The 18,154-nt window shown below is 28.6% G+C and overlaps 1 protein-coding gene and 1 long non-coding RNA gene across 4 annotated transcripts in view; one reads left to right on the forward strand and one right to left on the reverse strand.

Moving 5' to 3' along the window:
* Positions 1-771, forward strand: part of LOC136795422 (uncharacterized) — a 1,637-nt gene extending 866 nt beyond the window's left edge. Inside the window, exon 2 of the long non-coding RNA XR_010843007.1 lies at positions 645-771. This is a non-coding gene — a long non-coding RNA (uncharacterized lncRNA). The remainder of the gene's footprint in view (positions 1-644) is intronic.
* A 4,162-nt stretch (positions 772-4,933) lies between these two features.
* On the reverse strand, positions 4,934-17,440 carry LOC106682273 (enkurin). 3 transcript variants are annotated; one of them, XM_014423030.2, is made up of 6 exons: positions 17,296-17,440; positions 15,617-15,708; positions 11,921-12,038; positions 8,805-9,022; positions 8,333-8,566; positions 4,934-5,181 (listed from the first exon to the last, which is right to left on the reverse strand). In XM_014423030.2, exons 1-6 carry the CDS (start codon positions 17,336-17,338, stop codon positions 4,963-4,965), a joined length of 924 nt encoding a protein of 307 aa, XP_014278516.1. In that variant the 5' UTR covers positions 17,339-17,440; the 3' UTR covers positions 4,934-4,962. The 3 variants fall into 3 exon arrangements, with proteins under 3 accessions (XP_014278516.1, XP_014278515.1, XP_066902046.1); XM_014423029.2 differs by lacking the exon at positions 17,296-17,440 and adding an exon at positions 16,632-16,791; XM_067045945.1 differs by lacking the exon at positions 17,296-17,440 and adding an exon at positions 16,134-16,351.
* Between the last annotated feature and the right edge of the window lie 714 nt (positions 17,441-18,154).

Genomic DNA, 18,154 nt, shown 5'->3' on the forward strand with positions numbered 1-18,154 from the left:
ATATAATATTTATTTCATGTTACCTTATTCTTCTACTCTGTAAGATTATTTTAGTTGTTTATATATTTTTTAGCCCTGATGAATCCCTGCAATTTGGGTCGAAACATTGACACATAATAAGTATTTTTATTATTATTTGAGTTATTTTGATCGCACTTGGACCACCTTCTTTCATATATACTACACATGATCCAACTTCCTTTTATTGTTTAAGAATAGTTTATATATTATTTTTTTCAGAATTAAAATTAGAATATGATTAATAAACCATTTGTAATTAATGAATGATGGTGGTGCTGGGTGGGTGGCTGTCAAAAAAGTAGCTGAAATAGTACAAAAAACATTTATTATGCTCTGCCTCAATTCTATATTATTATTATAGTTTCACTCCACTTCATAGGGGTTCATTAGGGCTCTCGTCTATCTAGTAAATAAATAAACTGAAAGAAGCAATCTTGTCCTTGGTGCATGATAAATAGTTTTTTTATTTGAGCTATTTCCTTACTGCCTCCCAGACCATTTTTCATCAAAACTAAAATTTCTGAATTTAATGAATTTGAATTATTCCTTACCAATACAATGTAATATTAATTCATTTAATTATCATAAACAACATGACAAATCACTTTGTTTTGTTTCTGCAGGATCAGAACAGTGTTCACCGGGAGACCTCATTTGGGTAGATTGTAATCTTTGCACTTGCAACCTCCAAGGAAAGCCGAACCTCATCTGCGCCAAGATGTGGTGCCAACCACAACCAAAGGAAAAGAATTCCATCGAAAAAGAACTTATGTAGTTTTAATTAGCTTAGGTTGATAAAAAGTGATAATTTTTTCCTGCTATAAATGAGCCAATTTTAAAGTAAAATTATATTTGCTAACTTAAGAATATCTCAAAAGAAGAAGTATATTAAGGAAACAATTTCTCTTGGAACTTTAATCTAAATTAATAACATACAATCCCATATAAAATTTGGGTGATATTTACAAAAAACTTAAATAAGTATTCAGCATACAATGAAAATAATAGATATATTATCCTAAAGTAAACTAATGATCATTAAGTATTGTAAAATCCCTCAAAATCGTTGAGAAAATTTTTAGTTTTATAATTAGAATTTGAACTGTATTTAGTATCTTAGTAAAAATTAACATTGAATTAAAGTGTAATAATTTATGAATAAATTTCCTAGTCATTTAATACGACCGAATACCAAATCGTCATCTCAAAGATTAAATTTTATATTTTCGTTAAATTAGTATTTTTCTCTACCTTTTCCTCTTTAATATTATTTTATAGTTGGTGAAGAATCAATTTGTGAGGTATATATTATATCTTGTGCCACAAGTATGTTAAGTAAACTTTTTTTTTTGATAATATTGATAAAACTTGAAACGGTTATAACGCCTATAATGAATTATATATTACCAAACTTGCAATAGAGAAGTAATTGAACAACATAGTAATGAAAGGTGGATCCTGTTAGACAATAAAATGTCTATCAAATACCTCTCATATGATAATACTTCTATCAAATACCTCTCATATAATAATACTTCTATCAAATACCTCTCATTGTCTGATCGGTATCATTCCATTTTCAAAATTAAATCTTAAGTGACAACTTCGCTTGGTTTGGACTAGAGGTATGTATGACAAGGACACCGGCTCGATTTGAATCACTCCGTTCAAAGACGAGGTTTTTTGAATACGTTCTCTAGCTCAGTGGAGTCCGTTTCCTCAAATCAGATTGATTATACGAGGAGCAGGCTCAATGAATTGGCATTTTTTGAGAGTTAAAAATTTGGGTTTCACTTCAAAGGCCCTGTGTTTACAATTTGGGTTTCACTTCAGCGGTCCTGTGTTTTTATTAGCGTTATTATTTTTATTTATACTTTTTTTTTATGTACTTATTTATTTTTACAACCAAAGCTGTATTTGAACTCCCTAGGTAATAACAGAGGAGTAGGTAGGTACTTCAGTAATTACAAAACAAAACAACAGTCTGTCCATGAATTATATTAGTTGCGTTAACCACCTATGAACATGGTAGTAAAGTACAATACAATAGGAGCATATAGGTGCCTATTTTTATAGCAATTGCCTATCATATAAAATAATAATCTGTGATGATCAAAAGATGTGCTTGAATATCATATCTTTTTTTATATGATTGAATATCATATCTTTTTCTATTTGATTGAATGTTATATCTATTCTTATGTGATTGAATATCATATCTCTTACTAAATAATTCAAAAACTATCCAAATTATAGTCTCAAAACATTTATTTCATTTACACGTCCAACGTTTCGGCCAATTCGGCCATCTTCAGGGACAATCTACTTAATTTACTATGAGACATATCATTTAACCATTTTAAAAACTTCATACAGGCTATTCTGCCCAGGTCAAAACATTTATATCTAATAAGTCAAAAATACATTAAAAATCACAGTCAAATTATTTCTCTTTTACCACTATTTATACACTTTTACACGAGTAATAAAAGTGTATAAATAGTGGTAAAAGAGAAATAATTTGACTGTGATTTTTAATGTATTTTTGACTTATTAGATATAAATGTTTTGACCTGGGCAGAATAGCCTGTATGAAGTTTTTAAAATGGTTAAATGATATGTCTCATAGTAAATTAAGTAGATTGTCCCTGAAGATGGCCGAATTGGCCGAAACGTTGGACGTGTAAATGAAATAAATGTTTTGAGACTATAATTTGGATAGTTTTTGAATTATTTAGTAAAAAATTGCCAGTCTCAAGAAAGAATTTTAGGATTATAAATAAATCATATCTCTTCTTATGTGATTGAATGTTATATCTCTTTTTATATGATTGAATGTCATATTTCTTTTTATGTGATTTATCTATACGGAAAATGTTTTTTGTGGTTCAGAAAAAGAATTTAGGATAAATGTTAAGGGAGAAGCCGACTCCATTCTTCAGTCTTTGTTTAATTGAGAGATTAAGGCAAACTGGCAAATAGAGGTGACAAGATAAGTCAATGTCCTTTTTTGGGAGGAGAAGGGCTGGAAGGAGTAATGGGGGTTCAACCACTCACAGTTCTCTAAGACGACCATATGACTAATCACATGTTTAATTGACTTTTTTCTCATTTCTAGTGCATTTACTATAAATGTATTATTAATCGTTAAATTATATATCAATATGGTAGTTTTGTTTAATATTACTAAAATAACTAAAAGTATTTTAACACAACCCGTTTGAAAACTGTTTTCAGGGCAGCATAGCGATAATTTTTTGAATAACATTCCAGACTTTCTGAAACAAAACTTTTGTTTTATTAAACTTTATTTACACAAAATTTATTTTGAGTACTGACAGGTTTTATTAGTTCTTGACAGTTTTTATGACCAATGTAGCACAATGTCAAATTTTTGGAATAATATAATATATATTTTTTATATTATATATATTGATTGTTTATTATCAATCAAGTTAGTGAATATGATTGATATCTCCTATACCCATATAGAAACTAGGAGAGATTCAGAGAAGGCAGAGTGTAATAATAAAACAGTTCAATTTTCCCAAAATATTGGTAGAATATATAATTCATGATTCACTAATATGTAAAGTCATCAAGAGGTGCTACTTATAAGACTTTAGCTTTTAGTGGATTACATGATTCTATTATTATCTTTATTTATCCTGTACTACATTAATGAATACAATAATATAATGGTTATGCACAAGTTAAGTGAAAGTATTTAAAAAAATTATTACAAATTAATATGTAACATTAATTAGCCTGAAGACTGTAGTGGTTCATGTCTCGGCAGTTATGTCACGCCCGGTCGGGCCTTAATGGTTCTAGCGGTAACTAGAGTGGTGATCAGCAGAAAGTAGCTATTTCGCTACACTCTTTCGCCTCAACTACTTTTACGTATCCTGTTCCTGTTAATCAGCTATCATTTTATACAACACACTTCAATTCTAAATAAAACATGGAGCCAGGTCAGAACAGAAGAAAGTGGGAATATATAATATAACATAACTTATTCACATATATTATATGCTCACATATATTATAGTTTATTTACTATATATTATATAATAATAAAATATATAAGCAAGAGTGGGAGGAAGGTCGGGTAAGGGCTCACAAAAATTCCTGCCTTGACACATTTCATTTCTTACATAGAGGTGGACACACAGATGATGCCAGCTACCACAATACTCAGATCCTTTTCGCTATATAGAGGTTACCTTTGGCTACATTAAGTTGGGTAACTTCAAAGCAAAAACATAAATTATTTTTTTCTGAGACAATAAATTCGACTATATTTTGGTTTGTTTACAAGATCCAGATATATAGCCCCATTATTGAATGGTTACGCTGGTTCAAAAGGATTTTAAAAAATTTGTTATATTGAGGTCCATTAAATTAAGGATCCACTGTGACTTAAATTTTCGAAAACATTTAACACCACTTAAGACAATTTGCTATCTCACAATGAGATTCTTTTAGACAACATGCATCACTAAAAATACAATATGAATGCAAATTATTTTTACATTATTAATCAAAAAAGAACTTTTTTTTAAGGTAGCAAAATATTTAAACAAGTATTTTACAATTAAGAAGAGTAACTACTCTACCATTCCACAAAAAGTTTTTTAATAAAAAAACATAAAAGAATCGCTGAAATATTTTTCAAACTATTCTATCAGCTCTCATCTAGTTCACTATCAGCAGTAACCTCTTAAAAAAAAAAAAATAATTAATGGTTTATTTCAAACATAAATATCTTATAAAATGATAATTTATATTTTAAAAGCTCAAATGTTTCAAAGCTATAAAAATATCCTGATATAAAAATAGTAAGTAATACCTAAATACTTAATTTCATAATACTGAAAAATGTTTAAAAATACAACATTAAAAAACCAACTCAATGAAAAAATATTTTTTAAAAACAAATTAAAGATATGTTTGTCGCCTTTTGAAATCCTTGCAACACGGACTTTCATTTTTGTAGACGTATATATATTGATGTCTTTCCAAGAGATCTATATCCCTCTCTATCTTTTCAAGAATCTGTTCAAGATTGCGCTTCTTCTTGACCATCGGTACAGAATCAACAATCGTCGGTAACAGCTTGAATTCTTTCGTCAGCTCCTCCCAGGCCTTCTTCAACCCCTAAAAATATAACTTGGATTATTATATATTTTATTTTATTTTTTCACTACTAATAAATAATTATAAAATAATAATTTCATAGGCATAGAAAAAAATGATTGATAAATATAAACACAAATCAATATTGAATTTCACCCATACAAACTTAACACTAACAGTAACAATATATTAAATTAAAGATTCTGAATTATGGAGATTTTTGCAATACAATATTAGACAAAATATTTAGTTATTAGATAAAAAAATAATTTAGACCGTATGTCACACAACTTTCTTCTATCATCCTCATTTGAAATGAAATTAATTTTTCTATGAATCAAAATAGTACTTCTCATGAGTAGACAGTTTTATTTTCCACAGCAACAAACCCATTACTTTATTTTTTTCTACTTTCACTTACCAACAGAAACATTTAGTTAGGGAAAGTATTGTGATTGTGCAAAATTTCAGATTTGTGTTTGTGTGCATGTGTGTGAACAGCCTAGCTCAAAAACTAAACATCATAAGACACTAAAATTACATATTTTAGCGGAGATGTACCTGAAATGTGATTTTTTTGCTAAAATCTACTGCCCTAAAGTGCCACTGTATAGGATTTTTCACATTTTTTCAATTTTCTCCAAAATGGCTGAATGAGGATGAATTAATAAGCAATGAAGTGTTCTTTAATACCAGATAGGTCTTATCCCCATTGGAATTGTCTAAGAGGGCTCAAATACCAAATCTTCCACTAAATTACTTCTAATTTTGTTTATTTTAAAAAATTAACTGTTCCCATTATTAACAATAAATAAATACAAAATATAAAAGATTTTTATGCATAACTAAAGGAGAAAAAATAAAAAATAGATACAAACAATTCAAAACGAGAAAAGCCGAGACCGGCCAATCTTTCCCGATCCCATTACGGCTTTATAATCTTTTGTTACACTGTTGTACTCTTGGCGGGAATCAAATTTATATTCGTAATTATGAGAGATAGTTGACCATGGATGATGAACAAGGAGAAGATGGTTGGGGGTGCAGTCAATGATAAACACAAATAAGTTCAATTAACCTATTTTTAATGTGCCAACGTTTCGGCTAGAGTTTCTAGCCTTCTTCAGGGCTGTTCACTGGAAAATTAAACGCCTAATCAATGGGATATAATATTCGGTATATATAATGGGATTTATATATATAATGGAATAATATATATAATGGGATTTATATTCGGTATATCCACCACAAGAAATCCTAAAATTTGAATTTTTATAACAGGAAAATAAAAATTTATTCTTCATAATTTTCCCCTCTCCTATTCTTTAAATTTTTTCCCTCAATAATTACAAAAATAAAGATAAGTTAAAGAGGATCCCAGCAATGTATACAAAATTTGGGGACATTTTTTGTATCCCTGATCAAGCCCTGCAAAGTGAGAAGAAACATTAGTGACTAATGAATAGTTTTTTCTGCGATTTTGTACCTTTTTAACCGCCATCCAGGGCCCTGTTTCATAATAAAGTACAAACTAATAATATTAATCTAGTAGTTTGTATTTGGTACAATTTCACTGACTTACTCAATTCTGCCTGATAATGTTTTACTTTTAAACTTGTTCAATATCACTAATAGTCATCCTCATCATGAAACAAAATGTATTAGTGCTTGTGCTTTATAGTTTGTACTCTTATATTTATGGACTAATAATATTGGCTTTAATACAAATACTAATACTATTGGCTTTCACTATGAAACAAGCCCCTGACCATCTTCCAACCATTAACTATAAATTGTCAACTAATAATATTCCAATAAAAATAATTTATTTATTTATCATAACTGTTTCTTCATGCATTCTTAAAAAATATTTAATTTTCAATTAAAAAGTTTTACAAATTTACATACCCGTTATAAGTTCATATTTTATGTTTTTGGAGTAAAAAAATTATCTAATTTTTTATTGCATCATACAAAATCCTCATTGATTAATTTTCTTTGGTTTTTAGTGCCTACACAAAACTTAGAGAGGTAAGTAGGCTAGTAAGTGGACGTGTGGCGCACATTGTACCAGATTTTTTCTACAAGTACACACTATTTAGACAGAATATATTCCATGCATAGGCAAATCAAAGTTGAATGTTACTATAATTTGTTATTGTCATAACAGCAATGGATAAAAAAAACATTTATTTATTGTTTATTAACATTTACACTCGAAAGTTAATTATTAAGTTCTTTCATATTTTATATTTATCCATTATCCATTTTTAGTCACAGCCAACAATGAGGAATTGTTAATTATTTTAAGCTAACAAAATTATAGGCACTTTCAAGGAAGCTACCAGATATTAAAGACTAAAGAATCGTCTATGGATACGACAAGTTCAATCAAAATTTACAGAGCTTTTTTAGAGTAAATGATGAAAAAGAGTAAAATCTATGATTTGCTAAGTTTATTTTAGCTAAACATTTTCTGAAACATCCCAGGCATTAAATATACATTTTGAGTTATTGCTAGTGCAAGTTGTTATTGTTAGCAGTAATAAAAAATGTAGAAATATAAAATATGGAAGAATTTGTTAATTATGTAAAGGTGAAACATTTTCTAAGGGTGAAAACAAATTTATAGAAATAAGGTTGATAATATAGATGTATAATATACAGATAAAGAGCCAAAGATTTTAGAAAAATAATATGTAACATAAGAAGTCGCAGAAGGTGATTGATAGAAAATGTATAAATAATCTGAATTTAAAGTATTCAAGACTTGATTGACACACCATCGAGAATAATAAATAATTAAATTATATACCAAATAATAATAATCATCAAGGCTATAAAGGAAAAGTTAAATTAAATTAAGTTAATTACTCTAATTTAATTTAATTAATTACATGACAAATAATAATCATCAAGAACATAAAGGAAAAGTTTAATTTAATTAATTATATGACAAATAGTAATAATCATCAAGACGATAAAGGAAAAGTTAAATTTAATTAAAATAATTACTTTAGTTTAATTAATTACATGACAAATAATAATAATAGTCAAGACAATAAAGGAAAAGTTAATTTTAATTAAATTAATTACTTTAGTTTAATTAATTACATGACAAATAATAATAATCGTCAAGAGAATAAAGGAAAAGTTAAATTTAATAACTTACAATCAAGAGCTCATTCCTCTCTTCTTGGGGAACAAGCCTGAATATTGGCTCACGTTTCTTCCTCTCCTGGTTTGAGAGAGTAGAGCCACGGAAACCATCTTCTTCATCAGCTGACAGCAACTCAGTTTCCTCTTCGATCTGTTTTCTCTCTTCTTCTTGTTTACGTCGGTTCTCTGCTTCTTCTGCAAGATGTCGTTTCCTCTCTTTCAGGTATTTGGGTACTTTTCCAAAATCCTGTTAGTAAAAAGAATACATATATCTGTACCTCGGAGGACGCTATGTCACATTTTCCTAACTTTACGGAAGGGCAGTTTGAACAGATGTTTCACTAGGAATAAAATTGGACTTTTGTCCCCTAACATGGTCTTTATCATGGTGAACTGGCAGAGAGACACCTTTATTACTCAATTCTTATGTGGTGAGAAAAATAAAAACATGTTAAACAAGAAATTAGCAATCCATAATTACTTACTTCCCTTAAAGTGAATTTAGGCATGAGGAGATTGCAGGCATGGTACCTTCGACCACTGGCAGTGTCAAACGCTCGGCTCGGGCCCTGCGGAGGTTTTAGGCGAACTGCTTTTATCATGTTACGAAGCAGAAAGTTGGAATGCTCTCTTTGTGCGGGCTGGTTCCATTCTCCTCTCGTAGGAACCTTCATTTTTGGAGGGAGTTCAGGCTTTGTTTTATCTGTGCGACACATCAAAATTAACTATCAATAATGTTTTGATTAGGAAGAAAAAATATTATATAATTCAACTAGGCAGAATGCATCGGTTTGTACAGCAATATGACAAAATGCTATACTCAAAACAAGAAGCAGCCCTTATACTAAAACATTACTCACATATTATTGAAAATAACAAAATTCATTATAGTTTAAAATAAATTAAATAATAATAATTTTAGTGAAATATATTCTAATATCCTCTTTTTTGATAAATAGTTATTTTTTAGATATAAATAGTTTAGTTTAACTGTTTCCATGTATTTCTAAAAAAGAGCTAACTGATTGACTTCATCATGTATAGCAAACTAACGATTTCATCATTCATCATAAAATCGATCAGTTTGCTCTTTGATGGAAATACATGTAAAAAGCTAAACTAAACAATTTATATTTAAAAAATAATTATTATTATTATAACTAAAAAGAGTATATTAGAATATATTTCACTAAAATTATTATTATTTAATTACTATTTATCTAAAAAGAGGATATTACAATATTAGTTAAACAGAATTAGTTAGGACATTTGAGATTGTGCTGTTGATTTTACAGCATTTCGTACACAAGGAGAACTTAGTAGTTCTCCTACTTAGCTCTCCTTCCATAAATAAGTTAAATTATACAGTAAATCAAAAGATATATATAAAACCAGATCTGATAAATCAAATTTTAATGACGATTTTAATTATAAAAGAGTTGAGTAAAAACAGTCAATGAATAAATATTTAAATAAATGACATCCTATTACAATAGAGAAATTAAAGGTTAAATAATTTTTTGTTATTGAATTGGTCTTAAAAATATATAAATCTGTAATAAAATATAATAGCATATATGAATTAAAATATTTTATTCTAAATTTCTTAAATATGGTCCTGGGTACCGATAGCTACTTCTTTCATATAAGCTAATAAAAAAAAAATGATTACAAGGCTGAGATTATTTATATCAAAGATAATAAAAAAAATAAGTGAAAAAATCAAATAAACATATAAAAATAAATAGAAAACAAATATGTAATGAACTCAGATCATAAGCTTTCTTCAAGCTTACAAAAATAGAAGATATTGCTACAAAAATAGAAGATATTGCTACAAAATCTAAGTGCTACAAAAATAGTTTACAACTATTTATTTTCTGACGTTTCGCTTCACTTTTCAGGGCTTCATCAGGGCTAAAAAGATACAAAGATAAGAATAAAAACAAGTAACAATGGCAAGAGTAAAATTTCTTTATAAAAATACGTAAAATATAAAGCTAAAAAAGTACAAGAGATGCACATAAAACAAAAACAATATGGGGAAGAAAGAAAGAAAAAAAAATTATAGAGATAAAATAAACATCATGAAAGAATAATTATAAATAAAAAAAAAATTCATTCATTCATTTTGTATCTTTTTAGCCCTGATGAAGCCCTGCAACGTGGGGCAAAACGTCGGAAAATAAATAGTTGTAAACTATTTTTGTTTCTCTTTTGACCGCATCCCTGACCATCTTCTTACATATCAATTTTTACGGTCAACTATATATACATATATAAATAATATAAACAGTTGATCAGAAAATGCTAAGTGCTATTTTTGGAAATGTTTATGGGACTATTATTTCACTCTGCCTCCTCTTAATCTCTCCTCCTTCCTATACTACTTGTTTTGTAATGGCTAGTTCCCGTAGGATAATCCCCTTCGCGACCGTAGGCTAGTTCCCTGCAGAGTGAAGTTTCCTTCCTGCAAGGAGCTATACCCAGTTCCTGTAAGACTCATCCAGTCAATTCATCCCTTAACCAGCTACCTAACCAATATGAACAAGCATTTTTGAAGATTCTAGTATAGAGTACCTCACATCTTCAATTGAAATCAGAACCATCTAATCTAACACAACCACCTCGACATATTTAACTAAAATCTGTTTTCCATAAATACTTCCTTTCTAACCTAATGTTTTATAGCAATATATGTGCTTCATATATAATACATTGTAGTGTTATTTTAGTGTATATTTGGAATATAGTGTTTTATATGGGAGAATGGGATTACGACAGTATTAAGTTTTGTACTTTGCCTAAGTTGGTAGAAGCTTGTACTTGAACATATAGAGCTGAATTGTACACAATAAAGTGCTGAAGTATGTATTGGTGACTGTATTTAATTATTATGATTTAAATTTTTACATGCATAAATCAGTTAATAAATATAAGTAAGTATTTCCTTGTAAAGGAAAATACTCTCCCCCATAATTAGAGAAATTTCCTTGAATAATAAAAAGCAACAAAGCCTAGTAATTTTTTGAGTAGGATTCTAGAATATGAATTTTTGTTTGTTTCATTCATGTTGAAATTGTTAAGATAGTATCATTAAGTGATTTTGTAATGTTATTTTTCCATTTAATAAAAAATATATTTAGTTAGATTTCAGAAAAAATAAAAATTACACCATAATATCCACAAATATTGTGCAGCAATATTGCATACTGCATTCTGCATATAGCATTTTTATTTCTTTTTTTTTTGTATGACTTCATTTTCCTAAGATTAGGATAGAGCACCACATCTATTTTGTCACAAAAAAGAGGAGGTAAATCCAACTAATAAAATTGAATTATATCACCTGGAAGTTATATTTCTGAATTAAAATACTATCCTCATATATTAGAACTAGAGAAATTGATAGATAGTAATTTTTTAACATTTCAAATTTTTTAGTTTTCCAAAAACAAAAAATGGGAACTACCTCCTTTTTGGGGCAAACATTAGGATTGCTCTACTTTATTTATTTTTTTTAATGTTGGATTTCCTTAATTAATATAATTTTAAACTAGTCATTTAATTATTATTAATATTATATGATATAATTCCATACCAACTTCTGGTCTAACAACCCGCCTGCTCCCTTTCTTCAGTGGCGTTGGAACCAGAAGCTCTTTTGGTAAACCAAATGTTTTATGGCATTCTTTCTTTTTCTTTATTTCCTCCCGAACCTCAAACAGAGTCAAAATCAAAATCAAACATTTTTGAATCAGTTCATTCAACAAATGAAATAAATTCTGTAATATAAACATAGGAATCTGAGAAAAATTAAATTTAATGTTTTTTTTTTCTACTTTCTAAAGGAATTAATTTTTATTTCAATTCAAATTTATTTTTAACTTCTATATTCAATCAAAATTTAACATCTAGAAAAATTAAGCAAGGCATGTCTACATATTTGAAGTATTAAAGAAAAAATGCCTCTCTTTCTAAAATGACACATGAACCATTGATCCACTCAAGTGTTCAATCATGAAATTCCTCAATACATCTACATTCAATCTGACCAACAAACCAAAATGCTCTTGGTTCTTGACACATGCCTGGCAGTTTCAAATATAATTCAAGGAGAAATATCCAAGTTTTGAAATATTCAGAAACAGGTTATTTGCCCAACTAGATTCGCCAACTGATTATACTTTTATACCAATGACCTTAAACTACATAGCAAATTAGCCACTTTATTATCACAGATTTATTAAAAAATTAATGACACCGTAATAATAAACAGGCTAATGTGTTAAATTGTATAAGGTTGTTGTTTAGTTCTCATATTCCCTGCCTTTGGGGATATTGCCAGAGTTCATTAAAATAATTGCTATTGCTGGTAAGAGATCATTGTGAACTTTATTTTTATGGAACAAAAATGAATGAAGCATTATAAAAAGAGAAAGAAAATCTCTGATTCTTGAAAACTTGTTATACAAAAGAACAAATTTTATGAGATTATATCGAAAAAGGGGTAGAATATGGTTAGTGGTTAAACTAAATTTTGATAATTGATTTTGAAATTAGGAATAATATATAATACGATTTTACTTTTTCTGATGATCAGTGGCAGTTATTGAAGGCTGCGATGAAGCTAATGGTATTGCTCTCTTCTCTTCTTCATCCAGTTCTCTCTTCCTCCACCTCGATAGGGTGTAAAGTTACTCATTCATGATGATTTAATCAAACATATGAAAAAAAGTGCTATTGTTATCAGCTCAGGTGGCATCTTGTCTACCAAAGACTTTTTTAACTTGAGATTCAGTACACCTCTTAGTAGCATAGTTTTCTCATAGATGGCAGGAGCTTGATGTGTTGAATCCAGTACTTGAGGTGCTGATAATAATGCATGAATCCTTGACCTATTAAACTCTTCATTAAACGGTGACTGACATAAAGGTATGATGTTTACACGCATCCCCTTTAGCAAAATAGCCCTTTAATTGAATATTTTAAACTAGGATACATCAAATTAAGATTTCTTAGATAACTGTTGGAGAATCTAAAGAAGTTTTTGTTTTCAATTAATTATCTACCCTCAAACAAGAAATCAATATATTTTTATATCTCTTGTTAAATAAAATCAAAAAGTGTTCACTGTTACTATGAACAGAACACAAAGGCATTTTAAATTAAACGGTTACATTTTTAATATTATAAAAAAATATTAAAAAGGTTGATTAATATTAACAATAGAGAGAAAACATTTTTATATTAATAATATAGGAGAGTGTGTATATACTGTAAGTAAAAACTCATATTTTATTTGACAAATATAAATTAATAATTAAAATAATTCTTTTGAAATAGACTACTAAACATTTTTAATAACATAATGATGCCTTTATATAGACGAATATCATTTATTTGATCAATGGGAAGTAAAGTGGATATTTTGGTCTTTTTTTAGTTGAATGTTTAAACATAAAGTTGATTTTTGTCAGATGAACAGTGGAATCTAATTCGGGAATACCCCTTTCACCTTGCACAGGCAATTGACAATATATATCGAACAAGTGTTAAAACTAAAAGAAATGTATGTGTTAGTTTACATCTACAAAGGAAATTTCTTTCTGCTATTTCTTTCTTTATTAAGAACCTTACCATATTTTACTTATCTAATTGCATATTTAAAGATTTTTAGCTGTAAACTATATATTTTTTCAAAGGTTTTTATTGCATATTATATGGAATATTTTTTCAAGCCTTTTATTGGGTATTATATTGCATATTTTTTCACATATTTTTATTGGATATTATATGGCATATTTTTATTGGATATTATATGGCATATGTTTATTGGATATTATATGGCATATTTTTCCACTGATTTTTATTGCATATTGTATGGCATATTTTTTCACAGGTTTTTATTAGATATTTTATGGCAAATGTTTATTGGATATTATATGGCATATGCTTATTGGATATTTTATGGCATATTCCGGGTTTTTGGCTGCATACAAATCCAGGACTTGCTCATGAGTCATCAGAAATCAATAGCTGCCTTCTGAACAAAACAAACAAATTAAAAATATTTTGCATATCTTAGCTATAGTTTCAATTTTTTTTTTTTATTATTAGTTCATTAGTATTATTAGAGTTGGCAGCCGACCTAAGAAAATTACCACATCTAGGAAATTCCATCATGAACTTCCTCTTCTCAATTCAAAAAATGTTGTTATATTAAAAAAGATAATTCATTATTTTATATTTTAATTGTATTTCATTCACATCTCAAATTTAGTGTTGCACTGTTATCTCTTTTAATAAACTATTTTATAATGAAATTTTATACTTTAATAAACTATTTTATTCTTAATTGTTTATTGTTTCTAAAATGTTTAGCCATATATCTGGTTTTGCAAGTCTCATTCTCCTAGCCAAGCACTCCGTCACGTCCTGAAACCATATCTGTTAGAGTCATCCTCTATTTTTTAAAAATCATAGTGGACAATTATTTTTGACCAAAATACTTTGCAAGTGGCCAAACCATTTCAGTTTTTTTGTTTCAATTATGTATGCAATATTTTTTATCTTGTTGCATAATGCCTGATCATAGGGTTGGAATATTCTGGAATTGGCACAACTCCATCTCCATGGCAAATTCTTTATCCTACCTTTGTGACACATATAGGCAGACATATTTTACAAAGGAATGAAATAGTAGCTTTATCGATTATATCTTAGAAGGAGCTTTCATTTTCCAAGATTTTCAAATTCATGGATTCACATTATTTTCCGTTTGTATAGGGAAGTTGCTTTATTAATAACTAAAAATTAATCAATTAAGTTCCCAACCCCTCCCGAGGGCAATTTAGTATACCATAGCAACCCCTCCCAAGGGCGATGTAGCATACCATAGCAACCCCACCCAAGGGCGATGTAGCATACCATCTAAGAACTCTGATTGTCCTCTACACTTATTAAATATAAAATGCACTATGTTTTATGTTAATGTTAATAGACTAGCTAGTTTTTTCCTTGTTTCTTGGTTAAAGTTTCTGAAATTCAAACCCTGTAAAATTGTAGTGCCCTTGAAAATTCATAATCCTGTGAAAATGTGACCCCTCCCTCTAAAAATTTTTATAGTACTAAATTGTGGCTTCTGCACAACACGTTCAATATTGGTAGATGTTAAACAGCAGCCAAGTACTAGTATTGTTTTATAGGAAGACAGTATTTTATAAGTATAATCAAATTGATATTCATAATAGATTTATATATTGAAAACTCAAAAATTTAGAAATAATTCCACTACCTGCTTTGAAAACTTGCTTTGGTATATTGGAAACTTCTTTTCTTCTGGCTCGCTTCTAAAAACCAAATTATGTATAGTTTCGGTCGGTCCTTCTGAAAAGAAAAATTACTACTTAAAATATATTCACTATCATACATCTTCATTGATGCTGCTTTTTGAATTAGAACAATATATTAAATTTAACTAATATTTCTCTGTTATAACTAATATATTCATATACAGTTCGGTCTCTATAATCCATTTATATTTCTATATAATACTATTTATATTTTTTTATTTATATTCTATATAATATAATTTATATTTAAATATAATACATTTGCAACTGGAGTATGTGCTATTACTGAAGGTTGCATAAAAATGTGCAACAATAGGACATACAATATGTATGTATATATTTATTAGGACAGATGTATAAATACATATTGTTACTAATCTTTTGAAGGAGCCAATTTTACATAATATTTTCTATGTATGGGTATTTACCACCATTCAGAACTCTCCTCCCATTCATTACCTTTGATGGTGAGAGCATACATAAACCACTTAATGTTTTCAGGATTATTTCTAATGTCATATATTGTGGTACATCTAGTCCCATAACATCTAGGTTATTCACCCTAATTTTTACTTTTGTTGAACTTTTTGATAGTTTGTCCATTTTATATTAGTTCATGTTTTATTTTTCGACTTCCAGTGGGCATGTTATACTTAAAATGGAACTGTAAACATTACAAACACCGGTAGAGAATTTAAAAAATGATAGAAGTAATAATGAATTAAATAATACACATTTAGAACTTTTTGTCTCTATTGGTGAGACAAGAACGTTTCTTGCAATGACGAACTCCATCATGTCGGACAAAAGAGACGACTGTTCAAACTTTAAATTCTTTCCAAGAACAGATTTCACAATAGAATTTTTCTATTGCATCATCAAGGTAATGTAACATTATAATAACAGACGTCACATTCTTTCATCTAAGAAAAACCGACCACTTGATCAAATTCTTACCCCCATGCAATCGATGTAATTCTGATTCTTGAGAATCGTCGACAGTTTCCTGAACGAACTTAGAAAATAAATAAAGCTCCATAAATAAAAATTAAAAAAATGAAAATATCATCCATACACACACAAACATACTAAAAGACACAATCTTCAAAACCACATCATTGTATTGTTATTTAACACATGATATTTATGTTTATAGGAAAGTATCATTTAATCATATTTAACTCAACAAAATATTATCAAAAGTGTTGTATTTATGGTTAATAAATTTTACAAGGCTTCAATCTTTTATATAATCTGAGGTAACCTCTAGCTATGGAAGAACAATTATTAAACCTAGGAGATTAATGGAAGAGTGAACTTTAATAGTTAAACTGGTATTTAAAAGTTTATTTTATTTTATATCTATTTTGATAGTTTTTCTTATACATAAAAGGAGGGAGATGTGATAACACTGTTACTAACAGTAGTGGAACCTCCAATGATATTTAATATATATGTTATGTAGTTGTGAGAGACGCAATTTAATTATATAATTGACTAAATATTATTAAATTATAATTTTTATTAAATATTATTGGAGTTCCACTACTGTTAGTAACAGTGTTACCACAGTAGGCTAAAATTAAAAAGATTTCTTAAAGAGAATTCAGTTGAAGCATACCATGGGCCCTGTGGGCAGTCATGAGCTGAAAAGAAGCCCTCATTTCGACAGTTAGGCCTCGGAGCTGCAAGGATCTCACTACACTAAGCTTTATAGTTATCCAATTAACTAGTTAGTTCAAATTGAACAAACCTACTGGTTCCCATGGCAACTTTCCCCATATCGCTATGGAAACCTTCTTCAGCGGGGGGGCGGATTAAGCTGTTGTTCTTCGCGTAAGTTAATCTGAAGAGCTGTATTAGGCGATCACTCGCTAAAGCCCTATGCTAGATATGTTAATGTGCTTATAATAGATATGATAAACATGCTGTATGTTTGCCACTTGCCGCAAATCCAAGACTTGTACAAATGTTTAGTAAACAAAGGGAGTAATAAACGCTGGTATCCAGGCACTTGCTCTATTCCTTTGAATTATTTCGGCTATTTGTTCGTTCGTTCTATTTTGTTTAGCGGCGTAAAACTTCCTTGGTCATCAACGCCGTTTGATTCTTATGGATATATTTTGTTTATTAAAAAGAGAAAATTGAATAAAAATTTTAAAATAGGAATATCGATACTTTACGTAATTACATGTCTATTTCGATATTTTGTATTGTTGTAATATAGATATGGAATATTAGCAACAATAGTCCGATATTATTTTATGGAAATATCGATATTTTGTTTAAACAGACAAGAAAATTGAATAGAAATTTTAAAATAGGAATATCGATATTTTATTTTGATAATTACATACTTATTCCGATATAATTTTATCGAAATATCGATATATTTTTTTTAATTACTATAATATTATATAGAAATTTTAAAATAGCAATATCGATATTTCGATAAAATAATATCGGAACAATGTTGCTAA

This window comes from Halyomorpha halys, unplaced genomic scaffold (assembly GCF_000696795.3).
Source record: "Halyomorpha halys isolate HHAL.00 unplaced genomic scaffold, Hhal_1.1 Scaffold399.1, whole genome shotgun sequence".
Taxonomy (NCBI): domain Eukaryota; kingdom Metazoa; phylum Arthropoda; class Insecta; order Hemiptera; family Pentatomidae; genus Halyomorpha; species Halyomorpha halys.

Bases quoted from the DNA above. Each gene is read 5' to 3' on its own strand.
- LOC106682273 (XM_014423029.2), bottom strand. From the start codon at position 16,713: ATGGAGCTTTATTTATTTTCTAAGTTCGTTCAGGAAACTGTCGACGAT. The intron at 8,567-8,804 runs GTAAGTAATTAT...TTTTACTAACAG, and splicing joins CTAAATTCACTTTAAGGGAA to GATTTTGGAAAAGTACCCAA. The intron at 5,182-8,332 runs GTAAGTTATTAA...TTATATTTTTAG, and splicing joins AGAGGAATGAGCTCTTGATT to GGGTTGAAGAAGGCCTGGGA.